Source organism: Vipera ursinii (assembly GCF_947247035.1).
Source record: "Vipera ursinii genome assembly, chromosome: 16".
NCBI lineage: Eukaryota > Metazoa > Chordata > Lepidosauria > Squamata > Viperidae > Vipera > Vipera ursinii.
Window position 1 is genome coordinate 7767931 of NC_139529.1, and position 27400 is coordinate 7795330.

General features: G+C 43.9%; 2 protein-coding genes across 6 annotated transcripts in view; both read left to right on the forward strand.

Annotated features, from left to right (window-relative positions):
* Positions 1-11450, forward strand: part of RALGPS1 (Ral GEF with PH domain and SH3 binding motif 1) — a 92541-nt gene extending 81091 nt beyond the window's left edge. For 4 of the 5 annotated variants that reach the window (XM_083375110.1, XM_083375113.1, XM_083375111.1 and 1 more), the window contains 8 exons: positions 1030-1181; positions 2465-2516; positions 4178-4258; positions 5932-6037; positions 7186-7278; positions 7583-7688; positions 8567-8658; positions 9405-11450. In XM_083375110.1, the coding sequence (XP_083231236.1) occupies positions 1030-1181; positions 2465-2516; positions 4178-4258; positions 5932-6037; positions 7186-7278; positions 7583-7688; positions 8567-8658; positions 9405-9434 (712 nt within the window). In that variant the 3' untranslated portion in view covers positions 9435-11450. Of the gene's footprint in view, positions 1-1029; positions 1182-2464; positions 2517-4177; positions 4259-5931; positions 6038-7185; positions 7279-7582; positions 7689-8566; positions 8659-9404 lie in introns of those variants that run through there. The other variant, XR_014493914.1, reaches the window with a different exon arrangement.
* Positions 11451-11523: 73 nt separating this feature from the next.
* On the forward strand, positions 11524-18320 carry LOC310647565 (uncharacterized protein; the record flags this gene model as incomplete). Its single annotated transcript, XM_083374884.1, has 4 exons — positions 11524-11597; positions 13658-13778; positions 16675-16804; positions 16837-18320. The coding sequence occupies 4 exons, from the start codon at positions 11524-11526 to the stop codon at positions 18192-18194; spliced, it is 1683 nt and encodes a 560-aa protein (XP_083231010.1). The 3' UTR covers positions 18195-18320.
* Between the last annotated feature and the right edge of the window lie 9080 nt (positions 18321-27400).

A 27400-nucleotide genomic window follows, 5' to 3' on the forward strand; every position in this document is an offset into this window, starting at 1 on the left:
GCAAGGAAGGTCATTAAACGGGTCAAAACTCACTGAGCAAAGGTCTCACTCAATAACAGAAATTTTGGCCTCCAATTGTGGGCGTAAGCCGAGGACTGCCTCTAGTTACTTGGCAAGGCTTCTTGTTCCTAGGAACACATTTGTCCCAGAATCCCCTTGTCTGGCCTGGCAGATGTAGTGGCACTTTTTCCCAGGGAAATTTGGCAGAGGCCAGAAGGAACGTCAACTGTCTTTACCACCCCAGTCAGGCAAGGTTCATCCCACCTTACGGGCGCCATGTTGGCCTAAAAGACGTCAGCCTTTCAGTTAGGAGTTTACGCTGTCAGCTTCGTCTTGCTTCCCCAGCCTTCTTTAGTGATTCCACTCGGATATGAATTCAGGCGGCGGAGCCTTGCAACGTCCGCCTCTGTAGAAGTTTGCAATAGTGGCCAATATCTGTAGCTCGGGTGGAGGACGTGGCTGGAGGTTTGTTTCCCGAGCTTGTGGGTCGGGTTTCCGAACGTTTTGTTGCCAGGCTAGGTTGACCTCTTCAGCAGAGATTAGGAGATCCCAACCCACAAGCTCGGAGAACGCAACTTTGCCCTCATTTGTAGAAGTGTTAGAATTTCTGTCATTGGAAGGCTTTCAAGGAGAGATTGGACAACTGTTTGTCCAAGAATGATAGGGGTGGTGGTGGTCTCCTGCTTGAGCTGGGGGCTGGATTAGGAGAGACCTCCAAGGTCCCTTCCAACTCCATTATTCTTTTAGGCAAAGGCCAAAATCTCCGTTTAGATTTGACTTAATATGGGCTAAAAACCAACGTTGAGGGCGACAGATCATTAGAACGGAGTTCTAAGAAGGACTTCGCGACCCTTAAGAACCCCATAAGGTCCGCTGTCCAGGCGGGCCAAAATTGAGCATGAATGGCTGTTACCAGATGACCTAAAAAAATGTTGCCTCTTTTCTCCCCCCCTTCCTTCCTTCCTTCCTTCCTTCCTTCCTTCCTTCCTTCCTTCCTTCCTTCCTTCCTTCTTTTCTCCGTTTTTCCAGTATGATGTGTCAGTTCAGTGTAGTAGAGAGTAAAAGCGCCACGTTCCCAACAGAGAAACAGCGCCACCTGCTGGATGACAGTGTGTTAGAATCTCACAGCCCCGTCAGGAGCCATCCGTTAAATTCTGTTTTCACCAATGGGGTTTCTCTAGGTAAGTATCCCATATAGTGGCTTTGGGACCTCGGCTTGCCCCTCTCTTCTTTCTTTGGAATCCACAGAGGCGCTCAGAATGGCCACATTGGGAAAATTCAGGTAGCCCTTTGAGTTTGGCAGTTCAATTCTCGCCGGCTCGAGCGTTGTTTAGCGGGCAAGGTGAACGCTTCTAAGAACGATACTCTTAGCAGGAAGGTGTTCTTCAATACTGAATGAAAACACAGAGCTGGCTAGAGATACCTTGTGAAAAAGAGATCCATCCTAGAAGTAAGGAGAAATTTCCTGACAGGGAGAACAGTTAATCAGTGCCACCACTGGAGGTTTTCAACAGATCGAATAACCATTTGTCCAGAATGGTATCAGGTTTCCTGTCTTGAGTAGGGGGTTGGACTAGAGGATCTCTGAGGTCCCTTCCAGTCCTACATTCTAGAAGGTAGAATTAGCAGGCGAGACCGCCAAGGGAGCTAGGGGTTGAGAGGTCCTTGGGGGGCTTTCATGGCACGCAGTTGGTCTACTGTCGTGTGTGAGTTTCTGATTAAACTACTTGGGAAACACAGAGCGGCCCAAAATGTGGAAATGCGCTATCCTTCCATATCATCTAGTCCATCCATCAATCAATCAATCCCGAATGATGGTCGTGTAGAAAATCCCCTAGACACGCCACATTAACATTTTAGATTAATTTAGCCTTCCTGAACAGGGGTGGCTACCACTGAACAATACATCTAAGCGATAGACAAGCCAAAAATCTAAATTACTCCATTTGAAAAAGAAAAAAAACACCATTTGATCGTCCAAGACTCAACTTTAAATTCCCTTCTGGTGAATTTGATGGGATTGCATTGATTTTTAAAAGACCCTCATTCCATATTCAGATAATCATGGGTGCAAGTAGGACGTCTCCTTAATTTTCCGTGACAACAGCCTGTCAGTTCATGTTCTCCATCTTATTTAAAGGAAAATCTAACATCTCTCTGTGGTCTCCTTTTTCTGTGGCCGGAGGGGGTGTGTGTGGATTTTTCTGGAAGCCAGATCCAGTTGCGTTAAACTGCAAATTTATTTATTTTCAGTTAGCAGAATTGCCGGAGAACAATCTCCTTCTCTGTGCAAGGCGGCGAAAATAAGGACAACTTTAAAGCTTCCTTAAAATATTTGCCCGCAACTGCAACCTTATGTGGCATGAAACCAAAGATCAGTTCCTAACACAAATCTTTTGGCTTCTGTAAGGGACGTGGACTGTTTTGAATTGTTTTAAGTATTTGCTTTTTGTTTGTTTTGCAGAAAGCAGCGAAAGCTCAGAATTCAGCGAAGAACCCTCATTGGGACTGGAAAGGTGAGGACATAGTTGCATTTCAATTCAGGCTACTGAAGTCCTGGCTAATCTGAATTGCGTGAATTCGGATTGTGGGTTTATGCAGATCTAGTTATTGGGAAGAAATGCTGTCCCTCCCAAACCATTTTATTTATCTGTGGCTGTGAATGTACTGTGAATTTCGCAAGGGTTTCTTACGTACATTGCATCCGGCAACAGACTAGATTGTCAAGCGGCATCAAACTTTAGAATAAATATTTCCAAATCTGCTTTAACCAGGGCGCACAATTTCTCATTTACTAGCACCAAAGGTAGTACTGGATTGTCGACAAGAACCCACAATCGCAGTCTGCTTCCTTCTCCATCTGTATCTGGGCTCCGGGTGAATCCCCTTTGAGCAGTTTTTTTTTTGTCATTCTAGATTCATTTCTTATGCCAGAATCTCTTTTTTCTGCCCTCTAAAATCTTGACTTCTTCACCGGGATCGACAGGCCTGAATTTGTTGCTGCTGTTGTTGTTTTTCTATTAAAATATTGAAATAAAATACCTTTTCGAATTTGAAGACAGGAACCCCATTTTCTGAAACATTTGGAGCCAAAGGTCTGGATTCAAACCTCAGAGGAGAATTAATTGAACTCAAAATATCTGCCTGGTTTATTTTATTTGGCAAGGAATCAGAACTATGCGTGTTTTATATGCAGCATTTGGGCATTTCCAGCAAGGGAGCTAAGTTGGACTGGCATGTCCAGGATTTGGAGGAGAGATTTTTATATGTTTACATTATTATTACATATGTAGGATCTCTCGGTTTTCTATTAGGGATTATTGCATTTCTGTACCTATTCGTGTCCATAAGAAATGTACACCTGGTGATATAATCTATCTTGCCACATATATCCCGTTGTACATGCAAGTGTTAAAGTATTCTTTTTGCCTCTGAACAACGTGCTCCCCTCGTCCAGTTAACAAACACTGTCTTGTCTGCCTTGGCCAGATGTTGCCCGAAGTTGTTTCAATCTCAACAACTGGGCTGGACTTCATTTATTCTTCAAATGCCACACGGTCAAGGCTGGGTGGAGAATAATATTAAAGAACAGTATCATTTGTGGATCAGAGTCTTGATTTCTTCAAAGGGAGGAACCGGTTCTGCTTACGATCAAGGCCGTTGACTGTCCTGGGTTTATTCAGCTATAATCAAACCACTCTTTGCTTTCAATGGGAGATCCCACCCATTGAAACCGATTCCGGAAACCGATTCTGAACACTCACAATTGTTCTTCTGATTTCTGGTGTGTTTGTTTCCAGGATATTGTTCTCAGCTTTGCACTTGACCTGACCGGGCAAATTTTCTTTCCCACCCTAACTCTAACCCCCAAAAGCTCTCTTATTCCCAAGCTGCTCTTCAAAGTCCTTGTGAAGCTTAGAAAATATTTAAAAAAAAAAAAAAAAGAAGGCAAGTCACCAAGAAACAGCTTTCTTCCTTTCTTACGGACATCTGATTCCAATTCCAAATCGAATGCTCGTCTTACTTAGTTCACACCTAGGTGCAAACCGTGAGAACGTGGAACCCGTCGTGAATGCCGTGATTCTTTTCTTGTGGGTTTAAAAAATTTTTTTTGGGGGGGGAGCTGTTGCGATTTTGCATGCTAACTAAAGAACTTAACGTGTGAATTCGTAAACAGGGGTCGGCTGTACGCCACGCTGGGGCCCAACTGGAGGGTGCCAATTCGGAATTCTCCCAGAAGTCGGAGCTGTGTGTACAGGTACAATTAGGTGGTGGGTCTCTCACTCTCTCTCTGGACAATGGTGCCAAATCTTATTTTCATCCTCTCTTTTCCCCTTGCTAATTCAGACCTTATTTTCAAAAGCATGGCCATTTTTGTTTTCCCATCTGCGCAGTGACTTCCTTCTCATGTTAGCAAGGGGGGCGTGTTGCATTTTTACTCACCTCTGTGCTTTTTACTTCCACGCCTCCAGAGAAGTTTGAATGGCCCTATTTACGTGCAACGTTACACATAAATGTGCTGAGTAGAAATGAAAACATCATCGTATTTGAACGAGGCACGGACAGTAAAGATGTGCAGAATCGCTCAGATTTAAGCACACTTAAAACCCTAGTAGTGGATGCTTTGAATAGCAAACAGTTGCCTTGCCGGTCCAAAGAAACCACAAAAAAACATCTCTCTAAAAGATGGAAGCTACCTAAATTAAATTGAAACTCTCATGCTTGGAGAGAGCTTAAGTTTAATTTAGACAGCTTCACCTTTCCGTTTGGATAGGTTTAACTCTCTCGGGAGTACAAGACAATCAACTCGGCCTCACGTTGATCCTTCTCGGATGCTAAATCAGATCACTAAAACAGGGATCATGTCCCTGCGATTTACTATTTGGTGACATGATGATGACTTGAAACTGCGATGCATTTCGGTCAGCAAAAGTCGGATCTAAAACGTCTCAGCGTGCAATCCCGTCACGCAACAGGAAAGCGAAATAATTTGTTTTTCGCCGGAGTTGAGGCAAGGTGGCGTGCCAGGGCCTTACTTAAATGCTTCCCAAATTGGCATGAAGCTGAGAAATACCGGTATATCTGAATGAAGAATAAAAATGGTAGATGTTGCAATCGTTTGTTCTCCACAACGCCAGTTTGCATATCTTCTTCTATTCCTCTTCTTCTTCATCATCATCCTCATCATCAACAACAACATTTAATTCTTTGGCTAAACTCCGTTGTTGGCACGGCTTTGAAAATTCCTCAGGGAAGACTTGTGAACTACATGGAGGAGAAAAGGTCCCCCACCTTTCAAAGGATCCCTCGCTCAAGTCCATTTTCCATTTCAGCCCTTATTTTCTCTACCTCTCCTTCATTCTCTTTTTATCTTTTGAGTAAATATTTTCAAGCCTCTTTGCCAACTTGTAGGCGTATTCCTCCCCTTGGCTAGCGTGCTAAAAAATATGATTACTGTTTTACCAATGCAACCACCCACCCGCATTTACGCCGCCCACTGAATTTTGAATCTGCGCTAATTTATTTTTTTACTTTAATTCCATTTATAATGTGCTAATGTGTTTAGAAAAATGCGGAGTTTCCCCATCTCACTCGGAATAAATCTTTCAGAGTTTTGGCAAAAGCATGTTGCCGTAAGCAAGTTGTTCATCTTTTGGACATCAAAGGACACCTAGTTGGGTTATGAAATGACTGCAAGGAAACCGCCAAGTTCAAAGATCCTTCCCAGAGGCACTAAAATACCAGTCTTAGAATTCAAAGGCAGTTCTTCAATTGTAGAAGAAGAAGAAGAAACTTTTAGGGTCCCCGCTTAGAAGAAGACTGATTGCACAAGCCAAAGGTCCCATCAATATCCGTTTTGCACACCATTGTAATGGAAGAGTCGTCTAGTCTCCGCTGCTCTTACACACCTGTGTGTTTTTCTGGCTTCAGCCCAGCAGGTGCCTGCAGTTGCAGATCGGGGGCGTCCGTGGGGGTGGTGACCATGGAAGGCCCCCTGAGAAGGAAGACGATGTTGAAGGAAGGCCGGAAACCTACGGTAAGCCCCTCAAGTGTTCTGCCATGGTAGCAAAGCGTGGATGCCCATCGTTTGCCAGGGCAGAAGCGTCCATGGACGCTACGTTTCCGTTTCGATCAATGGAGCAATGTGGCGGCTCCCCTCCCCTCCTTAATTAAGTTAATGAGACTGAGAAGCTCGATTGTGGGTGGAACAAAAAAATAGCTGCACCAACAGAGGAGAATTTTTGTAGCTCCGGGTTGAAATGAGGAGTCCTTTAATGCCCACTTGGCTGTTTTCTTGCAGTGCTTCATGGCCAACTTAGGGGACACCATCAGCGCTACCATCTCTGCTGGCACTGATGGTGTTGTCTAGTTGGGGTAAGGAAACGTCTGTGAGGAACCAGCCAACCTCAAAGAGGAGCTCTCAAACTTAACCTGTCCTCCTAATGGTACATGAACTTAAGGAGGCTAATGCCTCCTTAAGTAACACCAGCTGCCTGCCATTAGTGCAGGTTCGAGTCCCACCAGGCTCAAGGTTGACTCAGCCTTCCATCCTTCCCAGGTAGGTAAAATGAGGACCCAGATTGTTGGGGGCAATTAAGCTGACTTTGTAATAATGCCGCTTGGGGGGTGTGTGTGTGAAAGCCCTAACAAGCAGGCATATACATAGAATGAAGGCTACTGCTAAGCTTGTAAGCCGCCCTGAGTCTTCGGAGAAGGGCGGGATATAAATGGGATTAAAAAAAAATAAAAAAAACAAACTGAACTTTGATTGACACCCACATGGAGTAAAGCTCTTTCTCTGATAAGCCGCGAGCAAAGACACAGGGACTCTCTCTTTTGTTCCACGTTTCCACTCACAAAAGGAGCGATGGGGACAAGGGGGCCATTGGCGGCTCTTTCTCAACCTTTTGTGTGGTGGGGAACAAACACTCAAAGGGCGTAGAAAAAGCCCCGAAAAATAAAACTCTTAACACGCTTTTGGCTGTTTGGCTTTCTCTCTAGGCGTTTCCTTCGTGGCTTCGTTTTGGCCTTGAAGGTTCAAAAATTCCAAAATGGAACTTTTTTTTTTTTATCCATTTCCCAGTTTCTGCTTTGAATGGTCACTTAACAAAGCGATGTTAAGTCGAGGACCGTCGGTAAGGGGAAAGCTTCCTCTCTTATGGCTGCCTTCTTTCCTTTTCCCAGCTCTCTTCCTGGACCAGATATTGGATTACTCTCTCGGGATCCACTCTGATCTATTTCGGAGCCAAGTCCTTAAGGGGGAGCGAGAGGAAGCACGTAAGCAAAACGAGGCTCATGACGTTATGGGGTGCATACGTTGGAGAGGCTTTCTGCCTCTTCCGGTGGGCGAGACGCCGCATTGCAGCATCTCCTAGGGCAGGGGTAGGCAACCTCGGCTCTTTTATGACTCGTGGACTCCAACTCCCAGAATTCCTGCTGACTCAGGAATTCTGGGAGTTGAAGTCCATGAGTCATAAAAGAGCCGAGGCTGCCTACCCCTGTCCTAGGGGAAATTCCGACTTCCTGGGTCGTATCCAGAGCCCTCTCACCATCTATTCTTCTTTGACTTTCCATTTTGCAGTATAAGTCAACTCCCGGGAAAAAGGTTTCCATCGTGGGCTGGATGGTAGCCCTTCCTGACGATCCTGAACATCCTGATATTTTTCAGCTAAACAACCCGGATAAAGGTAAGCATGTTTGAAGTGGGACTTTATGGCTGAGCAATAAATAAAGGGAAGACCGCGTTTTTGTATTTTATTTTATTTTATTTTGAAGAGTCCTAGAAGTTGAGCTGTGGATGAAAGCTCCATGAAAGCTTTTCATGAAAGTTAAGCCTCAGTTAAAAGAGGAATGCCTACAGCATATTTTGTAGCTCAGGGTTGAACTGGGGGGGCGGGTCCTTGGTGCTTTTTGAGCTTGGCTGATAACCAACCAAGCTGAGAAAGAAAAGAAGAACTAGGGCAGGGGTAGGCAACCTCGGCTCTTTTATGACTCATGGACTTCAACTCCCAGAATTCCTGAGCCAGCCAAGCTGGCTCAGGAATTCTGGGAGTTGAAGTCCATGAGTCATAAAAGAGCCGAGGTTGCCTACCCCTGGACTAGAGGGTGACATGATAGCAGTATTCTAGTATTTGAGGGGCTGCCACAGAGAGGAGGGGGTCACCCTATCCTCCAAAGCACCTGGAAGGGAGGACAAGAAGCAACAGATGGAAACTAATCAAAGAGAGAAGCAACCTAGAACTAAGGAGAAACTTCCTGAAAGTTAGAACAATTAACCAGTGGGACAACCTGCCTCCAGAAGCGGTGAATGTTCCAACACTGGAGGTTTTCAAGAAGAGACTGGACAGCCATTTTGTCTGAAATGGTATACTTGAGCAGGGGTTGGACTAGAAGACCTCCGAGGTCCCTTCCAACTCTTATCATTTTGTTCTTCTGACTTAGGTTCTGAGATCGTCATTGTAAAGATGGGGATATATTTTTACATTTAAGATGCTGTTCTTTATTGCTGTTGTTAATCAAATCACAAAGACACTGGTTCTTCTTTTTCTTTTTTTAAACTCTGCAGGCAATGTTTACAAGTTCCAGACCGGCTCCAGGTTTCACGCAATATTGTGGCACAAGCATTTGGATGATGCCTGCAGAAGCAACAGGCCTCAGGTAAGGCCATCTTCTGCTTGGTTTTAGTTTGTAAGCGAAACGGTAGAGATGTGTTATCATTTAACTGGGTTAGAGTGTCTACAAAACCTCCTGAGAAATTTTTTTTTACCCAGGTTCATTTGTGCCCATTTCCCAAGGTTGTTAGGCAACCTTGTTAGGCTAGGGGTAGGCAACCTCGGCTCTTTTATGACTCATGGACTTCGACTCCCAGAATTCCTGAGTCAGCTCAGGAGTTGAAGTCCATGAGTCATAAAAGAGCCGAGGTTGCCTACCCCTGGTGTAGGCCAATCTCTGCCCAGAAGTAGAGAGGAAAATGAGAAAGAGAATCAAAAACACTGTGGTGTCTCCTGGATGTAGGTGAAGTCCAGGAGATACATGATGTAAACTTTGGATTCTTCACCTTTAATTAGATATGTTGTTGTTGTTTTCTTCCCTTTCCCAATAACAAATTTTGGGAGTTTCTCTTTTTTAATTCTACTCTTTTTTTAATGTAAAGAGTGGTCAAAGCTGTAATAAATAGATTTGATTTTACTTGACTTCTACTTGACATGAGTTAGTTGATTTTTAGTTGACTTGATGTGACTTTGACTTGACTTGATGTGACTTTGACTTGACTTAACCTTGACTTGATGTGACTTTGACTTGACTTGATGTGACTTTGACTTGACTTGAGGAGGCTTCTTGCAAGGATCTTCCATCCGCGGGCCATTTATCCAGAACTTTTCATTGACCGTTTGCTCTTTCAGGTACCTGCCAACCTTATGTCATTTGAGTAACCGGCTCCGGTGTGCGGTATAACGTCCAGTGCCAAACTGCAAGATGGGAAGATGGGTTCCCGTTGAAGCAAGGAGGAAAGAGACTTCAGAGCAAAGCAGCTGTCTCCCACAGCGACTTCAGCACTTTTCTACATAACTTGAAAGTACTTATGACACAGCTTCTAGAAACAGAAAGATGAATGTCATCCCTGGGACAGGATCTAACTCACTGCACTGGCGAAGAGAGAGAAAACTTAAGAGATGCAGCCTTCCCCATCACGGGATCCTTGGGTCCTTAACTCTAGATATGGGGGGTCCCAGACAGCTGTGGATCTTTGTCCTGCCACAAACTGTATCTGTCACATCTCTGCAGATTTTTTTTTTAACTGCTCTTTTTACGGCCAAGCTGCTTTAGGTGACTCAAGAACTTTTAGCCCATGTTGGGTTTACAGTTATTTCTAATGCACAAAACAACAAATGTTTGACAGTGTTAACTTGCTGCAGAGTGTCAATTAGAATAGAACATTGTGAAACAACATTTTTATAACCTTAAGTGCACTGAGCTGCTTTGGCTGCCTCAGATTTTTTTTTTTTTTTTTATGTATCAAACGTAGGGACGCCACCAATGTCCTGACCTAAGCTATTTGGGAAATGTGTATTTTGGCACAAGAAACACACACACACAAAAAAACCCCTCACCTGTAATTTTTCTGTTTGTATCTCATAATTAATTGTGCTGTATTTTGTGGTGGATGTTTTTTGTTTGTTTTTTTATTAACTGGAGGTACCCCTAGCAATGAAGGGACTAATTGCTGCTGAAATACACACGATAATTAAGGCTTCTTCTGGATTTACTTCATCCCAAAGGAAAGATCTGCCTTAAATCGTGTGGCTTGGGGGGGGGGGGGGCTGACAGGGTCCTGTTTATCCAAAATGTCCCACCGTGCAACCTTCTCCTACATCCCCTAGGGCTGGTTTTAGAACTTCCCAATCCCAGAGAGCATTTGTTGAGGGAAAAGTATTGGTTATGGGCTCCAGTTTCTCCTAAAAGGGGGAAAGCCAGTCCCTTTTAACTTGGCCAGAAAGTCAGTGTTCTTTTAAGCGAGGTAGAATAGCTAAAAATGTCCTCATTTCTGGATTCCCCGGCAGCCTTCAGCTGCTTCGTGGCGTCTCGGATGGCAGCTGAATGAGCCAGCTTCTTAATACAGATGTGGCCAGCCAGCGGTCATTTTGGATAAACAGCACTCTGCGTGCTCTCAGGGGCGAGCTTGGCTCCCCATCTGGCTGTATCTTGGTTCTCTTCTAAGCCGTGTTTACTTTAAACGTATGCTCAATGTCTCCGCCGTCAACGATTGTAACGCGTTTTGTTTTTTGAAAGTGTCACGCCGTATTGTCTGTCTCCTGTTCCGAAGAGTGAAGGAAGGTAAAAAAAACTCTTGGATTTGGACAGGAAATGAAAAAAACCAGAAACAACAACAAAAAAAAAAAACACACAAAACCACGTCTCAGCCCACCCACCCCCCATATTTTCCCTTCTTCTTCTTCTTTTTTTTTTTTCCTCATGGTGAAATTGTTGGAAAACTGTGCAGCCAGTTGTGGGTGACAAGTTAGGTAGTTGCCGTAGAATTTCAGGATGGGCAAATAGGTAGGTTGATCATCCCGATGTAGCGTCTGTGATCTGTGCATGCCTGAAAGGTTATTCCTGAGAAGGCATCCTTTGTCTGGATTTTCTATCAGACGTGAAGACCTGTGGATTAACAGCGCCTCGGTATAAGACGGTGTGCCATTCACCTGGAGCCTTTAAAAAGGGCTTTCTCTTACATAATGAGAATTTTAAAAAAAAATCTGGCTTCCAACGCAATTAACCCAGCTAGGGAATTACCTGAGCCCAGATTGCATAAAACACCCCCACCCCACCCCACCCTTTTACAAGGGTGCTAAATTTCAATATCTTCCCTTTATTTTTAAAATAACCTGCGTCAAACGTGCCGAAAAGACAGAAAGCAGTCATGCCAAGCAGAAACTTTTCTCTTGTTATTTTAAAAAAAAAATGACTTGCAACAAAAGGGAATCCTAATTTTTATAACCGAGGGATGAGACTGTTAGCAAGATGCTGGAGGGTGTGGCAGTAGCATTCAAGAAGGGAAAAGAATCGGTACCAAAACGGAAGCTGTTGCGTAGAGGGTAAAACGCAGGCTGTTGCAAATCAGGTTTTCAATTGCCCAGAATGAATCCAAGGAGTGGACGAGTGCAATAAAATTAACCTCCCCGTTCCTCTCTTAGAATAAGCACCCTGGTCTGACATGGTAACGAAGAAGTAAATGAACGTTAAGTGATTAATGGCATCACAGTCCCTTTTCAGTTCAAGAAAGGAGGTTTTTTTTTAAATGAAATCCTTTAGGGAAGGATGCAGTTCCCGTGTTCGTCCCCAATCACACAAAGGCTAAGCAAGTTTGTAATTTGAGTTAGTCTGGACAGAAAGTTCAGGATTTGATTCTCAAATGCTTTGAGAACAAAAAATTGTTTATTGGCTTACTGGGTGAGAAAAAAAAAGAAGGGGGGGGGAACCCACTCTGAAAAATGGCCCTGCTTTAAAGTCTCTTGTTTCCACCAACCTCCCATCGTTTTAGTTCGTCCCTTCCTGTCAAAAGTTTGGAAATCACCAGTTTTTTTTATGACTTTGGGAAACATGCGTGTTACGGCACGCCCAGGCAGAGACGCCTGTCTGTGCGTAACGAAAGAGACGTGCAGGTGTTTGCAGAGAGAATGCCCAAACCTTGAAACTGCAAATCTGCAAATCTGCATTTTTGGAATGTAGGAGATTGTTTTCACTTAACTTTCTTTCTTTTCTTTTTTTTAAGAAAAAAAAAATAACACAACCAGTGCCACAAAGGCCTGCCACAGCTTTTTGACTTTGGTAGAGCTATAAGCACTGTAGCCCACAGCCCGGGAAAAATGTACAGTAAGGATTTGCGTAATGATGGAGCTTCATTCAGCAATACAAGTAGCTTTGCTGCAAGGTAGTTTGAAAAGGTGAAATAAATGAGTAATAGAACAGTCTCCTCCTCCTCCTCCTCCTCCTCCTCCTCCTCCTCCTCTTCCTTCTTCTCTAGGTTTAAATGGTTAATTGTCCTATGAAAAGCGTGAGGATCCTATTTAGCTGCTTTTTTGTTTTTAATTTTTGGTGCATCTTTGACTGAATTAAGGGGTGCATATCGGTAACTGTTTAAAATAGGGTCTCCGCCAGAGAAGACGCCACGCCCTCATCCCCTCGGAGGATGATACGGACGTTCTCGTACGCTCGGTCCAATGATGGCAGGGCATCCAGTTCACACTGCACCTCCCTAAAGCTCCTTCAGCCAGATTTGTCTTCTTCACCGTCCAGCAAAGTGAAATAGCTCTGGGCAAAGATGCCTTTGGTTGAAGGAGTGCAGGGTGGTGTACGTCTGAACATGTCCATGCTCCAAGGAAGGCTTTTGCCTTTGAAGCCTTGCCCTGTCCAGCCCAGAATAGGTCGCTCTGTGGAACTGACCACCGTTTAACCATTTTTTTTTTAAATTTTTTGAGAGTATGGTCCCCGTCGATTTCCACAATGACAATTCGTGTAGTTGTATCGAGGCAACGTTATTTATTCTTAATTTATTCGCTTATGTAAACCTAGTGCCAAAATGCATGGTGGATTGTGTTTTTTTTTTCTCCAAGTAGCACTCGATGGAAGCAGAAACAATAGTATCTGGATTTTCAGCCGTTTTTTGCCTTTGTGGTTTAAACCCATTTCTAGACTTCGATTTTGTTTCGTTTGTCCTTTGGTGAGACCTGTTGCACAATTTTAATTTCTCACATCCCTTTTTAGCCATATTCCCAGCAGTCCACTGCATGGCATTTTACTGTATAGGCCTTTTATCTCTCACTCCTTGTGAATTGTCCCCTTCCAAATAAACTACTGAAGTTTTCACCCTCCTGTGGAAGTCTTTTAAGTTCTCTTTATTTTTATTTTTCTTATTTGGCGAAGTATTTTGTTACCTCAGTCTTCTATCGGGTTGCTGTATTTTTCAGCTTGTTACATTGATGATGATTGATAACTGTTTCACTAATTAAAACAAAAACTTTAATGTACCAAAAAAGGCTACTTTTTTCCCCCTTCTTTGTTGTGATCTGGGAAGATAAATACACTTGGTGCTCAGTCGTCAAGGTGTACGCTACAGGTAATTCTCACTTTAACGACCGTCAATCCTGGTTCCCAGGCTCCCACGGCTGGTTACGTTGGACTCCGACTGGTTCTTCAGTCAAAGTTCCGATTTCGACACTCCACCTGGGACAAACGGTGCAAGGACCGGTGCAAAAGGTCCCTACAGAAAGCCTAATGTAAAGCCTGCACCCCGAGCTGGTTCTGCCTACAGCATTAGGTCGCCCTGGCACGCTGCCAGGTAATTTTCTAGTTAGAAAAGAGTCAAGGTCGACATAATGCTGCATTCTGATGACTTTATTTATTATTTATTTATTTTTATTACATTTATATCCCGCCCTGAGTCTTCCCCAAAGTGACCTAAATAGCCTGAACTTTTTTTGCCCTCTTTGGGCTAAGGAAATATTAGGGCCTAAAGCCCACTTTGAGGGTTAGAATAGAGTAAGGTTAAGGTAAGGTGGCATTCAACGGGACTTTAAGGTGATTCTTCTGCATCTTTATTATTAGAAGCCCTGTTGTTAATATTAATGCAACAATGGGAGGCCCAGGGGCTGCACAACAGGCACAGATTTAGGCAAAAAGGCTCTTCGAAATGGGTTTCCTCCTTCTGTGCCTGTTCTGCAGCCCCTGGGCCTCCCATTGTTCCTTTAATATTAATAACAAGGCGTCTAATAATAAAGATGCAGAAGAATCACCTTAAAATCCCATTGAAAAGGTTTATTTCCTGGTCTGGCTGCGGTTCTTACTGTGACCACAGGAGGGCACTCTTTCCTGTCTCACAGATGGCCTCAGTACTATTTGCTAAGGAATGCCTGAAATTTATGTTGCGAATTTGTTGTTAGTTGCGTAGTCGTGTCCGACCCATCGCGACCACGCCTCCTGCTCCAGCCAGCCACCTCCTTCTCCGTCGTCCCCTTCTTCTTCTCTCGCCCTCCACCTTTCAAAGCAACCACCGGCATCTAGCCGCCCGCTTAGGGACAGGAAGTCGGCCATGCCGGGAAGGTAGGTAGGGCAGTGGAAGACTACTGCGCATGTCTGACCGGAAGTCGGCCATGCCGGGAAGGTCGTTCTGAATAGAAGTGGAAGGACGGCCACGGAGACGGACAGGAAGTTAGCCACGCCGGGGAGGTCGGTGGAGAGGGCAGTGGAGGACTACTACGCATGTTCGACTGGAAGTCGGCCATGCCGGGAAGGTCGTTCGGAACAGAAGTGGAAGGACGGCCACGGAACCGGACAGGAAGTTAGCCACGCCGGGGAGTTCAGTGCGTAGGGCAGTGGAGGACTACTGCGCATGTTTGACCGGAAGTCGGCCATGCCGAGAAGGTCGTTCTGAACAGAAGTGGAAGGACGGCCACGGAGACGGACAGGAAGTTAGCCACGCCAGGGAGGTCGGTGGGGGAGGGCAGTGGAGGACTACTGCGCATGTTTGACCGGAAGTCGGCCATACCGGGAAGTGTACTCCCCGGGTGTTTTTTTTTTTTGTAAACAGTAGAACAGTATTTGTAAAAGAGTATTTTGATCTGTTGTGGTCTTTTCTTTTCATCAAGGGGGGAAACTTCCGCTTTCTGTCCTTTACTATATGCTAGACAGCTGGGAATAAGCTTCTTTGGCTCGCTTTAAGCCCTTTCACTACGTTTCCTTCGGCGGCTCTTCTGCAGCCCCAGCGCCTCTTGGACCAATGTTAATTTTGATAACAAAGCTATTAAAGCAGATAATGAATAACAAGGCTAAAAGGCTCGGAAAAAGGCGTTTGTGTGTGTGTTCGCTATTCCCATCCCTTAGCGTTAGCACTGCAGTCATCGTAGGCCTTTTTGATGGCCTCAATACTATTGCTAAGGGACAGAAAACTCTGCCATCCCGTGGTCAGAGCGTGTATTGCAGCCACGAAAAGAAATAAAACCTTTTAATGGCATTTTCAGATTATTATTCCGCATCTATTCAAGCCATCATCATAGGGCTTTTTAACTCAATTTAAGGCTTCTTCTCTGCCTGTTCTGCAGCCCACGGGCCTCCCATTGCCCTATTAATACTAATAGCAAGGCTTCTAATAATAAAGGTACAGAATAATAACCTTAAAATCCCATTGAAAAGGTGTATTTCCTTGTGTGGTTGCGATTTATACTTTGACCACTGGAGGGCACACTTTCCTTGCGCCATAGCGTTAGCCTTTGCGATGGCCTCAATACTATTGCTAAAAGACGGGAAACTGTGCCGTCCTGTGGCCGGAGCAGGTATTGCAGCCACAAAAGAAAATAAACCATTTTAATGGTTTTAAGGTTATTATTGTTTATCTTTGTTATTAAAACACTTATTAATAACTCTAGAAGGGCAACGGGAGCCCCAGAGTCTGCAGAATAGGCACAAATGTAGGAAACCTGCTTCAAAAGCCTTAAACCGTGTTAAAAAGGCCTATGGTAGCTTCAAAAGATACAGAAGAATAATGTTCAAATGCTATTAAAAGCTTTATTTCTTTTTGTGGCTGTAATACCGGATGTCACAACAGGACTGCACAGTTTCCCCGTCCCTTAGCAAAAGTGCCCTCCTGTGGTCAAGGCCGGAATAGCGGCCACATAAGGAAACAAACCTTGCCCCAAAGAGGGCAAAAAAGTCAGCCTTTCCCAAGGTATGAAAATTCTGTTGGTTATTTTGGGGCAAAGTCATCAGAATGCAGCCTTACACCCACCGAACTCTTTTCTAACCCCAAAGTGGGTCAGAGGTCAGGCCCTAGTGTTCTCCTACCCAAAAGAGGGCAAAAAAGTCAGGCTTTACCAAGATAGAACCGGCTGTTTTGTTCACTTTGGGCCACTTGAAAAGCCTCTTTTCTTCCTCAAAGAGAACCTGAACAAGCCCTGGTTTGTCCTGAAATCCCAGCGTGAATTTCTCCCTCCCTCCTCCTCTTCCTTCTTCCCTCAATGCCTTGCTTTCTTCTTTTCCTTTTCCTTCCTTCCTCCTTTCTGCTTCCTTCCTTCTCTTTCCTTTATTCCTCCTTCCTCTCATTCATTCCTTTCTTCCCTCCCTTCATCTTCTTTTTTCTTTTCCTTTCACCCTCAACCATTGTTTGTTTTTTCCTCTTAGTCCCTTTTCTTTCCTTCTTTCTTTCTTTCTTTCTTTCTTTCTTTCTTTCTTTCCTTCTTTCTCTCTTTCTTTCCTTCTTCCCTTCTTAACTTTTTTCTCTCTTTCTTTCTTCCTTTTTACATTTTCTTTCTTTCTTTCCTTCCTATCATCTTTCTTTTTTCTTTTCTTTCCTTCCTATCATCTTTCTTTTTTCTTTCTTTCTTTCTTTCGTTCCTATCATCTTTCTTTTTTCTTTCTTTCTTTCTTTCCTTCCTATCATCTTTCTATTTTTTTCTTTCCTTCCTTCTCTCTTTCTTTCTTCCCTTTCTTTTCTCTTACTTTCTTTCCCTCCTTCCTTCCCTGTTTTCTTTTTCTTTCTTTCTATTTCTTTCTTTCCTTCCTTCCATCTCTTCCTTTTTTCTTTCTTTCTTTCTTTCTTTCTTTCTTTCTTTCTTTCTTTCTTTCTTTCTTTCTCTCTTTCTTTCCTTCTTCCCTTCTTAACTTTTTTCTCTTTCTTTCTTCCTTTTTACATTTTCTTTCTTTCTTTCCTTCCTATCATCTTTCTTTTTTCTTTCTTTCTTCCTTTCCTTCCTATCATCTTTCTATTTTTTTTCTTTCCTTCCTTCTCTTTCTATCTTCCCTTTCTTTTCTCTTACTTTCTTTCCCTCCTTCCCTGTTTTCTTTTTCTTTCGTTCTATTTCTTTCTTTCCTTCCTTCCATCTCTTACATTTTTCTTTCTTTCCTTCTGTCTCCCTTTCTTTTCTTTCTTTCTTTCTTTCTTTCTTTCTTTCTTTCTTTCTTTCTTTCTTTCTCTCTTTATTTCCTTCTTCACTTCTTCACTTTTTTCTCTCTTTCTTTCTTCCTTTTTACATTTTCTTTCTTTCTTTCCTTCCTATCATCTTTCCTTTTTCTTTCTTTCTTTCGTTCCTATCATCTTTCTATTTTTTTCTTTCCTTCCTTCTCTCTTTCTTTCTTCCCTTTCTTTTCTCTTACTTTCTTTCCCTCCTTCCTTCCCTGTTTTCTTTTTCTTTCTTTCTATTTCTTTCTTTCATTCCTTCCATCTCTTCCTTTTTTCTTTCTTTCCTTCTGTCTCCCTTTCTTTCTTTCTTTCTTTCTTTCTTTCTTTCTTTCTTTCTTTCTTTCTTTCTTTCTCTTTCTCTCTTTCTTTCCTCCTTCCCTTCTTAACTTTTTTCTCTCTTTCTTTCTTCCTTTTTACATTTTCTTTCTTTCTTTCTTTCTTTCTTTCCTATCATCTTTCTTTCTTTTTTCTTTCTTTCTTCCTTTCCTTCCTATCATCTTTCTATTTTTTTCTTAACTTCCTTCTCTTTCTATCTTCCCTTTCTTTTCTCTTACTTTCTTTCCCTCCTTCCTTCCCTGTCTTCTTTTTCTTTCTTTCTATTTCTTTCTTTCCTTCCTTCCATCTCTTCCTTTTTTCTTTCTTTCCTTCTGTCTCCCTTTCTTTCTTTCTTTCTTTCTCTCTCTCTCTCTCTCTCTCTTTCTTTCTTTCTTTCTTTCTTTCTTTCTTTCATCTTTTTTCTTAATCTTTCTTTCTTTCCTTCCTTCCTTGAAACAATGCCAGGCAAAAGGCACAAAGGCCAGAATTTCCCCTGGCATAAAGAGGTGATGTCATCCCCTTTGGGGGTAATGCAAACTTCCAATGACATCGCCCCCAAAGGGTGATGTCGCCATTTTTAGGGGCGATGTCATTAGAATAAGGCATTATGTCGTCCTTGGCACGGTGCCAAGGTGAAAATATTGGAAATAAAAGGTGATGTCGCCATTTTTAGGGGCGATGTCATTAGAATAAGGCATTATGTCGTCCTTGGCACGGTGCCAAGGTGAAAATATTGGAAATAAAAGGTGATGTCGCCCTCTTTAGGGGCGATGTCATTGAAATAAGGCATTACGTCGTCTTTGGCACGGTGCCACGGGGAAAACCTGGAAATAAAAGGTGATGTCGCCCTCTTTAGGGGCGATGTCATTCAAATAAGGCATTACGTCATCCTTGGCACGGTGCCAAGGTGAAAATATTGGAAATAAAAGGTGATGTCGCCCTCTTTAGGGGCGATGTCATTGAAATAAGGCATTACGTCGTCTTTGGCACGGTGCCAAGGTGAAAATATTGGAAATAAAAAGTGATGTCGCCCTCTTTAGGGGCGATGTCATTAAAATAAGGCATTATGTCGCCTTTGGCATGGTGCCAAGGGGAAAACCTGGAAATAAAAGGTGATGTCGCTCTCTTTAGGGGCGATGTCATTCGAATAAGGCATTACGTCATCCTTGGCCCGGTGCCAAGGTGAAAATATTGGAAATAAAAGGTGATGTCGCCCTCTTTAGGGGCGATGTCATTGAAATAAGGCATTATGTCATCTTTGGCATGGTGCCAAGGTGAAAATATTGGAAATAAAAGGTGATGTCGCCCTCTTTAGGGGCGATGTCATTGAAATAAGGCATTACGTCGTCTTTGGCACGGTGCCAAGGGGAAAACCTGGAAATAAAAGGTGATGTCGCCCTCTTTAGGGGCGATGTCACTGAAATAAGGCATTATGTCATCTTTGGCACGGTGCCAAGGTGAAAACCTGGAAATAAAAGGTGATGTCGCCCTCTTTAGGGGCGATGTCATTGAAATAAGGCATTATGTCATCTTTGGCATGGTGCCAAGGTGAAAATATTGGAAATAAAAGGTGATGTCGCCCTCTTTAGGGGCGATGTCATTGAAATAAGGCATTACGTCGTCTTTGGCATGGTGCCAAGGGTAAAACCTGGAAATAAAAGGTGATGTCGCCCTCTTTAGGGGCGATGTCATTGAAATAAGGCATTATGTCATCTTTGGCATGGTGCCAAGGTGAAAATATTGGAAATAGAAGGTGATGTCGCCCTCTTTAGGGGCGATGTCATTGAAATAAGGCATTATGTCATCTTTGGCACGGTGCCAAGGTGAAAACCTGGAAATAAAAGGTGATGTCGCCCTCTTTAGGGGCGATGTCATTGAAATAAGGCATTATGTCATCTTTGGCATGGTGCCAAGGTGAAAATATTGGAAATAAAAGGTGATGTCGCCCTCTTTAGGGGCGATGTCATTGAAATAAGGCATTATGTCATCTTTGCCACGGTGCCAAGGTGAAAACCTGGAAATAAAAGGTGATGTCGCCCTCTTTAGGGGCGATGTCATTGAAATAAGGCATTATGTCGTCTTTGGCACGGTGCCAAGGGGAAAACCTGGAAATAAAAGGTGATGTCGCTCTCTTTAGGGGCGATGTCATTGAAATAAGGCATTATGTCATCTTTGGCACGGTGCCAAGGTGAAAATATTGGAAATAAAAGGTGATGTCGCCCTCTTTAGGGGCGATGTCATTGAAATAAGGCATTACGTCGTCTTTGGCACGGTGCCAAGGGGAAAACCTGGAAATAAAAGGTGATGTCGCCCTCTTTAGGGGCGATGTCATTGAAATAAGGCATTATGTCATCTTTGGCATGGTGCCAAGGTGAAAATATTGGAAATAGAAGGTGATGTCGCCCTCTTTAGGGGCGATGTCATTGAAATAAGGCATTATGTCATCTTTGGCACGGTGCCAAGGTGAAAACCTGGAAATAAAAGGTGATGTCGCCCTCTTTAGGGGCGATGTCATTGAAATAAGGCATTATGTCATCTTTGGCATGGTGCCAAGGTGAAAATATTGGAAATGAAAGGTGATGTCACCCTCTTTAGGGGCGATGTCATTGAAATAAGGCATTATGTCATCTTTGGCACGGTGCCAAGGTGAAAACCTGGAAATAAAAGGTGATGTCGCCCTCTTTAGGGGCGATGTCATTGAAATAAGGCATTACGTCGTCTTTGGCACGGTGCCAAGGGGAAAACCTGGAAATAAAAGGTGATGTCGCTCTCTTTAGGGGCGATGTCATTGAAATAAGGCATTATGTCATCTTTGGCACGGTGCCAAGGTGAAAATATTGGAAATAAAAGGTGATGTCGCCCTCTTTAGGGGCGATGTCATTGAAATAAGGCATTACGTCGTCTTTGGCACGGTGCCAAGGGGAAAACCTGGAAATAAAAGGTGATGTCGCTCTCTTTAGGGGCGATGTCATTGAAATAAGGCATTATGTCATCTTTGGCATGGTGCAAAGGTGAAAATATTGGAAATAAAAGGTGATGTCGCCCTCTTTAGGGGCGATGTCATTGAAATAAGGCATTATGTCATCTTTGGCACGGTGCCAAGGTGAAAATATTGGAAATAAAAGGTGATGTCGCCCTCTTTAGGGGCGATGTCATTGAAATAAGGCATTACGTCGTCTTTGGCACGGTGCCAAGGGGAAAACCTGGAAATAAAAGGTGATGTCGCCCTCTTTAGGGGCGATGTCATTGAAATAAGGCATTATGTCATCTTTGGCACGGTGCCAAGGTGAAAACCTGGAAATAAAAGGTGATGTCGCCCTCTTTAGGGGCGAAGTCATTGAAATAAGGCATTACGTCGTCTTTGGCACGGTGCCAAGGGGAAAACCTGGAAATAAAAGGTGATGTCGCTCTCTTTAGGGGCGATGTCATTGAAATAAGGCATTATGTCATCTTTGGCATGGTGCCAAGGTGAAAATATTGGAAATAAAAGGTGATGTCACCCTCTTTAGGGGCGATGTCATTGAAATAAGGCATTACGTCGTCTTTGGCACGGTGCCAAGGGGAAAACCAGGAAATAAAAGGTGATGTCGCTCTCTTTAGGGGCGATGTCATTCGAATAAGGCATTACGTCATCCTTGGCACGGTGCCAAGGTGAAAATATTGGAAACAAAAGGTGATGTCACCGTCTTTAGGGGCGATGTCATTGAAATAAGGCATTATGTCATCTTTGGCATGGTGCCAAGGTGAAAATATTGGAAATAAAAGGTGATGTCGCCCTCTTTAGGGGCGATGTCATTGAAATAAGGCATTACGTCGTCCTTGGCACTGTGCCAAAGATGACGTAATGCCTTATTTCAATGACATCGCCCCTAAAGAGGGCGACATCACCTTTTATTTCCAATATTTTCACCTTGGCACCATGCCAAAGATGACATAATGCCTTATTTCAATGACATCGCCACTAAAGAGGGCGACATCACCTTTTATTTCCAATATTTTCACCTTGGCACCGTGCCAAGGATGACGTAATGCCTTATTCGAATGACATCGCCCCTAAAAAGAGCGACATCACCTTTTATTTCCAGGTTTTCCCCTTGGCACCATGCCAAAGACGACGTAATGCCTTATTTCAATGACATCGCCCCTAAAGAGGGCGACATCACCTTTTATTTCCAATATTTTCACCTTGGCACCGTGCCAAGGATGACGTAATGCCTTATTTCAATGACATCGCCCCAAAAGAGAGCGACATCACCTTTTATTTCCAGGTTTTCCCCTTGGCACCGTGCCAAAGACGACGTAATGCCTTATTTAAATGACATCGCCCCTAAAGAGGGCGACATCACCTTTTATTTCCAATATTTTCACCTTGGCACCATGCCAAAGATGACATAATGCCTTATTTCAGTGACATCGCCCCTAAAGAGGGCGACATCACCTTTTATTTCCAATATTTTCACCTTGGCACCGTGCCAAGGATGACGTAATGCCTTATTCGAATGACATCGCCCCTAAAAAGAGCGACATCACCTTTTATTTCCAGATTTTCCCCTTGGCACCATGCCAAAGACGACGTAATGCCTTACTTCAATGACATCGCCCCTAAAGAGGGCGACATCACCTTTTATTTCCAGGTTTACCCCTTGGCACCGTGCCAAAGACGACGTAATGCCTTATTTCAATGACATCGCCCCAAAAGAGGGCGACATCACCTTTTATTTCCAGGTTTTCACCTTGGCACCGTGCCAAAGATGACATAATGCCTTATTTCAATGACATCGCCCCTAAAGAGGGCGACATCACCTTTTATTTCCAATATTTTCACCTTGGCACCATGCCAAAGACGACATAATACCTTATTTCAATGACATCGCCCCTAAAGAGGGCGACATCACCTTTTATTTCCAATATTTTCACCTTGGCACCGTGCCAAAGATGACGTAATGTCTTATTTCAATGACATCGCCCCTAAAGAGAGCGACATCACCTTTTATTTCCAGGTTTTCCCCTTGGCACCGTGCCAAAGACGACGTAATGCCTTACTTCAATGACATCGCCCCTAAAGAGGGCGACATCACCTTTTATTTCCAGGTTTACCCCTTGGCACCGTGCCAAAGACGACGTAATGCCTTATTTCAATGACATCGCCCCAAAAGAGGGCGACATCACCTTTTATTTCCAGGTTTTCACCTTGGCACCGTGCCAAAGATGACATAATGCCTTATTTCAATGACATCGCCCCTAAAGAGGGCGACATCACATTTTATTTCCAGGTTTTCCCCTTGGCACCGTGCCAAAGACGACGTAATGCCTTATTTCAATGACATCGCCCCTAAAAAGAGCGACATCACCTTTTATTTCCAGGTTTTCCCCTTGGCACCATGCCAAAGATGACGTAATGCCTTATTTCAATGACATCGCCCCTAAAGAGGGCGACATCACCTTTTATTTCCAATATTTTCACCTTGGCACCATGCCAAAGATGACATAATGCCTTATTTCAATGACATCGCCCCTAAAGAGAGCGACATCACCTTTTATTTCCAGGTTTTCCCCTTGGCACCGTGCCAAAGACGACGTAATGCCTTATTTCAATGACATCGCCCCTAAAGAGGGCGACATCACCTTTTATTTCCAGGTTTTCACCTTGGCACCGTGCCAAAGATGACATAATGCCTTATTTCAATGATATCGCCCCTAAAGAGGGCGACATCACCTTTTATTTCCAATATTTTCACCTTGGCACCATGCCAAAGATGACATAATGCCTTATTTCAATGACATCGCCCCTAAAGAGAGCGACATCACCTTTTATTTCCAGGTTTTCCCCTTGGCACCGTGCCAAAGATGACGTAATGCCTTACTTCAATGACATCGCCCCTAAAGAGGGCGACATCACCTTTTATTTCCAGGTTTACCCCTTGGCACCGTGCCAAAGACGACGTAATGCCTTATTTCAATGACATCGCCCCAAAAGAGGGCGACATCACCTTTTATTTCCAGGTTTTCACCTTGGCACCGTGCCAAAGATGACATAATGCCTTATTTCAATGACATCGCCCCTAAAGACAGCGACATCACCTTTTATTTCCAGGTTTTCCCCTTGGCACCGTGCCAAAGACGACGTAATGCCTTATTTCAATGACATCGCCCCTATAGAGAGCGACATCACCTTTTATTTCCAATATTTTCACCTTGGCACCATGCCAAAGATGACATAATGCCTTATTTCAATGACATCGCCCCTAAAGAGGGCGACATCACCTTTTATTTCCAGGTTTACCCCTTGGCACCATGCCAAAGACGACGTAATGCCTTATTTCAATGACATCGCCCCTATAGAGAGCGACATCACCTTTTATTTCCAATATTTTCACCTTGGCACCATGCCAAAGATGACATAATGCCTTATTTCAATGACATCGCCCCTAAAGAGGGCGACATCACCTTTTATTTCCAATATTTTCACCTTGGCACCGTGCCAAGAATGACATAATGCCTTATTCGAATGACATCGCCCCTAAAAAGAGCGACATCACCTTTTATTTCCAGGTTTTCCCCTTGGCACCATGCCAAAGATGACGTAATGCCTTATTTCAATGACATCGCCCTTAAAGAGGGCGACATCACCTTTTATTTCCAATATTTTCACCTTGGCACCGTGCCAAGGACGACGTAATGCCTTATTTCAATGACATCGCCCCTAAAGAGAGCGACATCACCTTTTATTTCCAGGTTTTCCCCTTGGCACCATGCCAAAGACGACGTAATGCCTTATTTCAATGACATCGCCCCTAAAGAGGGCGACATCACCTTTTATTTCCAGGTTTACCCCTTGGCACCGTGCCAAAGACGACGTAATGCCTTATTTCAATGACATCGCCCCAAAAGAGGGTGACATCACCTTTTATTTCCAGGTTTTCACCTTGGCACCGTGCCAAAGATGACATAATGCCTTATTTCAATGACATCGCCCCTAAAGAGGGCGACATCACCTTTTATTTCCAGGTTTTCCCCTTGGCACCGTGCCAAAGACGACGTAATGCCTTATTTCAATGACATCGCCCCTAAAGAGGGCGACATCACCTTTTATTTCCAGGTTTACCCCTTGGCACCGTGCCAAAGACGACGTAATGCCTTATTTCAATGACATCGCCCCAAAAGAGGGCGACATCACCTTTTATTTCCAGTTTTTCACCTTGGCACCGTGCCAAAGATGACATAATGCCTTATTTCAATGACATCGCCCCTAAAGAGGGCGACATCACCTTTTATTTCCAGGTTTTCCCCTTGGCACCGTGCCAAAGACGACGTAATGCCTTATTTCAATGACATCGCCCCTAAAGAGAGCGACATCACCTTTTATTTCCAGGTTTTCCCCTTGGCACCGTGCCAAAGATGACGTAATGCCTTATTTCAATGACATCGCCCCTAAAGAGGGCGACATCACCTTTTATTTCCAGGTTTTCACCTTGGCACCGTGCCAAAGATGACATAATGCCTTATTTCAATGACATCGCCCCTAAAGAGGGCGACATCACCTTTTATTTCCAGGTTTTCCCCTTGGCACCGTGCCAAAGATGACATAATGCCTTATTTCAATGACATCGCCCCAAAAGAGGGCGACATCACCTTTTATTTCCAGGTTTTCCCCTTGGCACCGTGCCAAAGATGACATAATGCCTTATTTCAATGACATCGCCCCTAAAGACGGCGACATCACCTTTTATTTCCAGGTTTTCCCCTTGGCACCGTGCCAAAGACGACGTAATGCCTTATTTCAATGACATCGCCCCTAAAGAGGGCGACATCACCTTTTATTTCCAGGTTTACCCCTTGGCACCGTGCCAAAGACGACGTAATGCCTTATTTCAATGACATCGCCCCAAAAGAGGGTGACATCACCTTTTATTTCCAGGTTTTCACCTTGGCACCGTGCCAAAGATGACATAATGCCTTATTTCAATGACATCGCCCCTAAAGAGGGCGACATCACCTTTTATTTCCAGGTTTTCCCCTTGGCACCGTGCCAAAGACGACGTAATGCCTTATTTCAATGACATCGCCCCTAAAGAGGGCGACATCACCTTTTATTTCCAGGTTTACCCCTTGGCACCGTGCCAAAGACGACGTAATGCCTTATTTCAATGACATCGCCCCAAAAGAGGGCGACATCACCTTTTATTTCCAGTTTTTCACCTTGGCACCGTGCCAAAGATGACATAATGCCTTATTTCAATGACATCGCCCCTAAAGAGGGCGACATCACCTTTTATTTCCAGGTTTTCCCCTTGGCACCGTGCCAAAGACGACGTAATGCCTTATTTCAATGACATCGCCCCTAAAGAGAGCGACATCACCTTTTATTTCCAGGTTTTCCCCTTGGCACCGTGCCAAAGATGACGTAATGCCTTATTTCAATGACATCGCCCCTAAAGAGGGCGACATCACCTTTTATTTCCAGGTTTTCACCTTGGCACCGTGCCAAAGATGACATAATGCCTTATTTCAATGACATCGCCCCTAAAGAGGGCGACATCACCTTTTATTTCCAGGTTTTCCCCTTGGCACCGTGCCAAAGATGACATAATGCCTTATTTCAATGACATCGCCCCAAAAGAGGGCGACATCACCTTTTATTTCCAGGTTTTCCCCTTGGCACCGTGCCAAAGATGACATAATGCCTTATTTCAATGACATCGCCCCTAAAGACGGCGACATCACCTTTTATTTCCAGGTTTTCCCCTTGGCACCGTGCCAAAGACGACGTAATGCCTTATTTCAATGACATCGCCCCTAAAGAGGGCTACATCACCTTTTATTTCCAATATTTTCACCTTGGCACCATGCCAAAGATGACATAATGCCTTATTTCAATGACATCGCCCCTAAAGAGGGTGACATCACCTTTTATTTCCAATATTTTCACCTTGGCACCATGCCAAAGATGACATAATGCCTTATTTCAATGACATCGCCCCTAAAGAGGGCGACATCACCTTTTATTTCCAATATTTTCACCTTGGCACCGTGCCAAGGATGACGTAATGCCTTATTCGAATGACATCGCCCCTAAAAAGAGCGACATCACCTTTTATTTCCAGGTTTCCCCTTGGCACCGTGCCAAAGACGACGTAATGCCTTATTTCAATGACATCGCCCCTAAAGAGGGCGACATCACCTTTTATTTCCAGGTTTTCCCCTTGGCACCGTGCCAAGGACGACGTAATGCCTTATTTCAATGACATCGCCCCTAAAGAGGGCGACATCACCTTTTCTTTCCAATATTTTCACCTTGGCACCATGCCAAAGATGACATAATGCCTTATTTCAATGACATCGCCCCTAAAGAGAGCGACATCACCTTTTATTTCCAGGTTTTCTCCTTGGCACCATGCCAAAGACGACGTAATGCCTTATTTCAATGACATCGCCCCTAAAGAGGGCGACATCACCTTTTATTTCCAGGTTTTCCCCTTGGCACCGTGCCAAAGACGACGTAATGCCTTATTTCAATGACATCGCCCCAAAAGAGAGCGACATCACCTTTTATTTCCAGGTTTTCCCCTTGGCACCGTGCCAAAGACGACGTAATGCCTTATTTCAATGACATCGCCCCTAAAGAGGGCGACA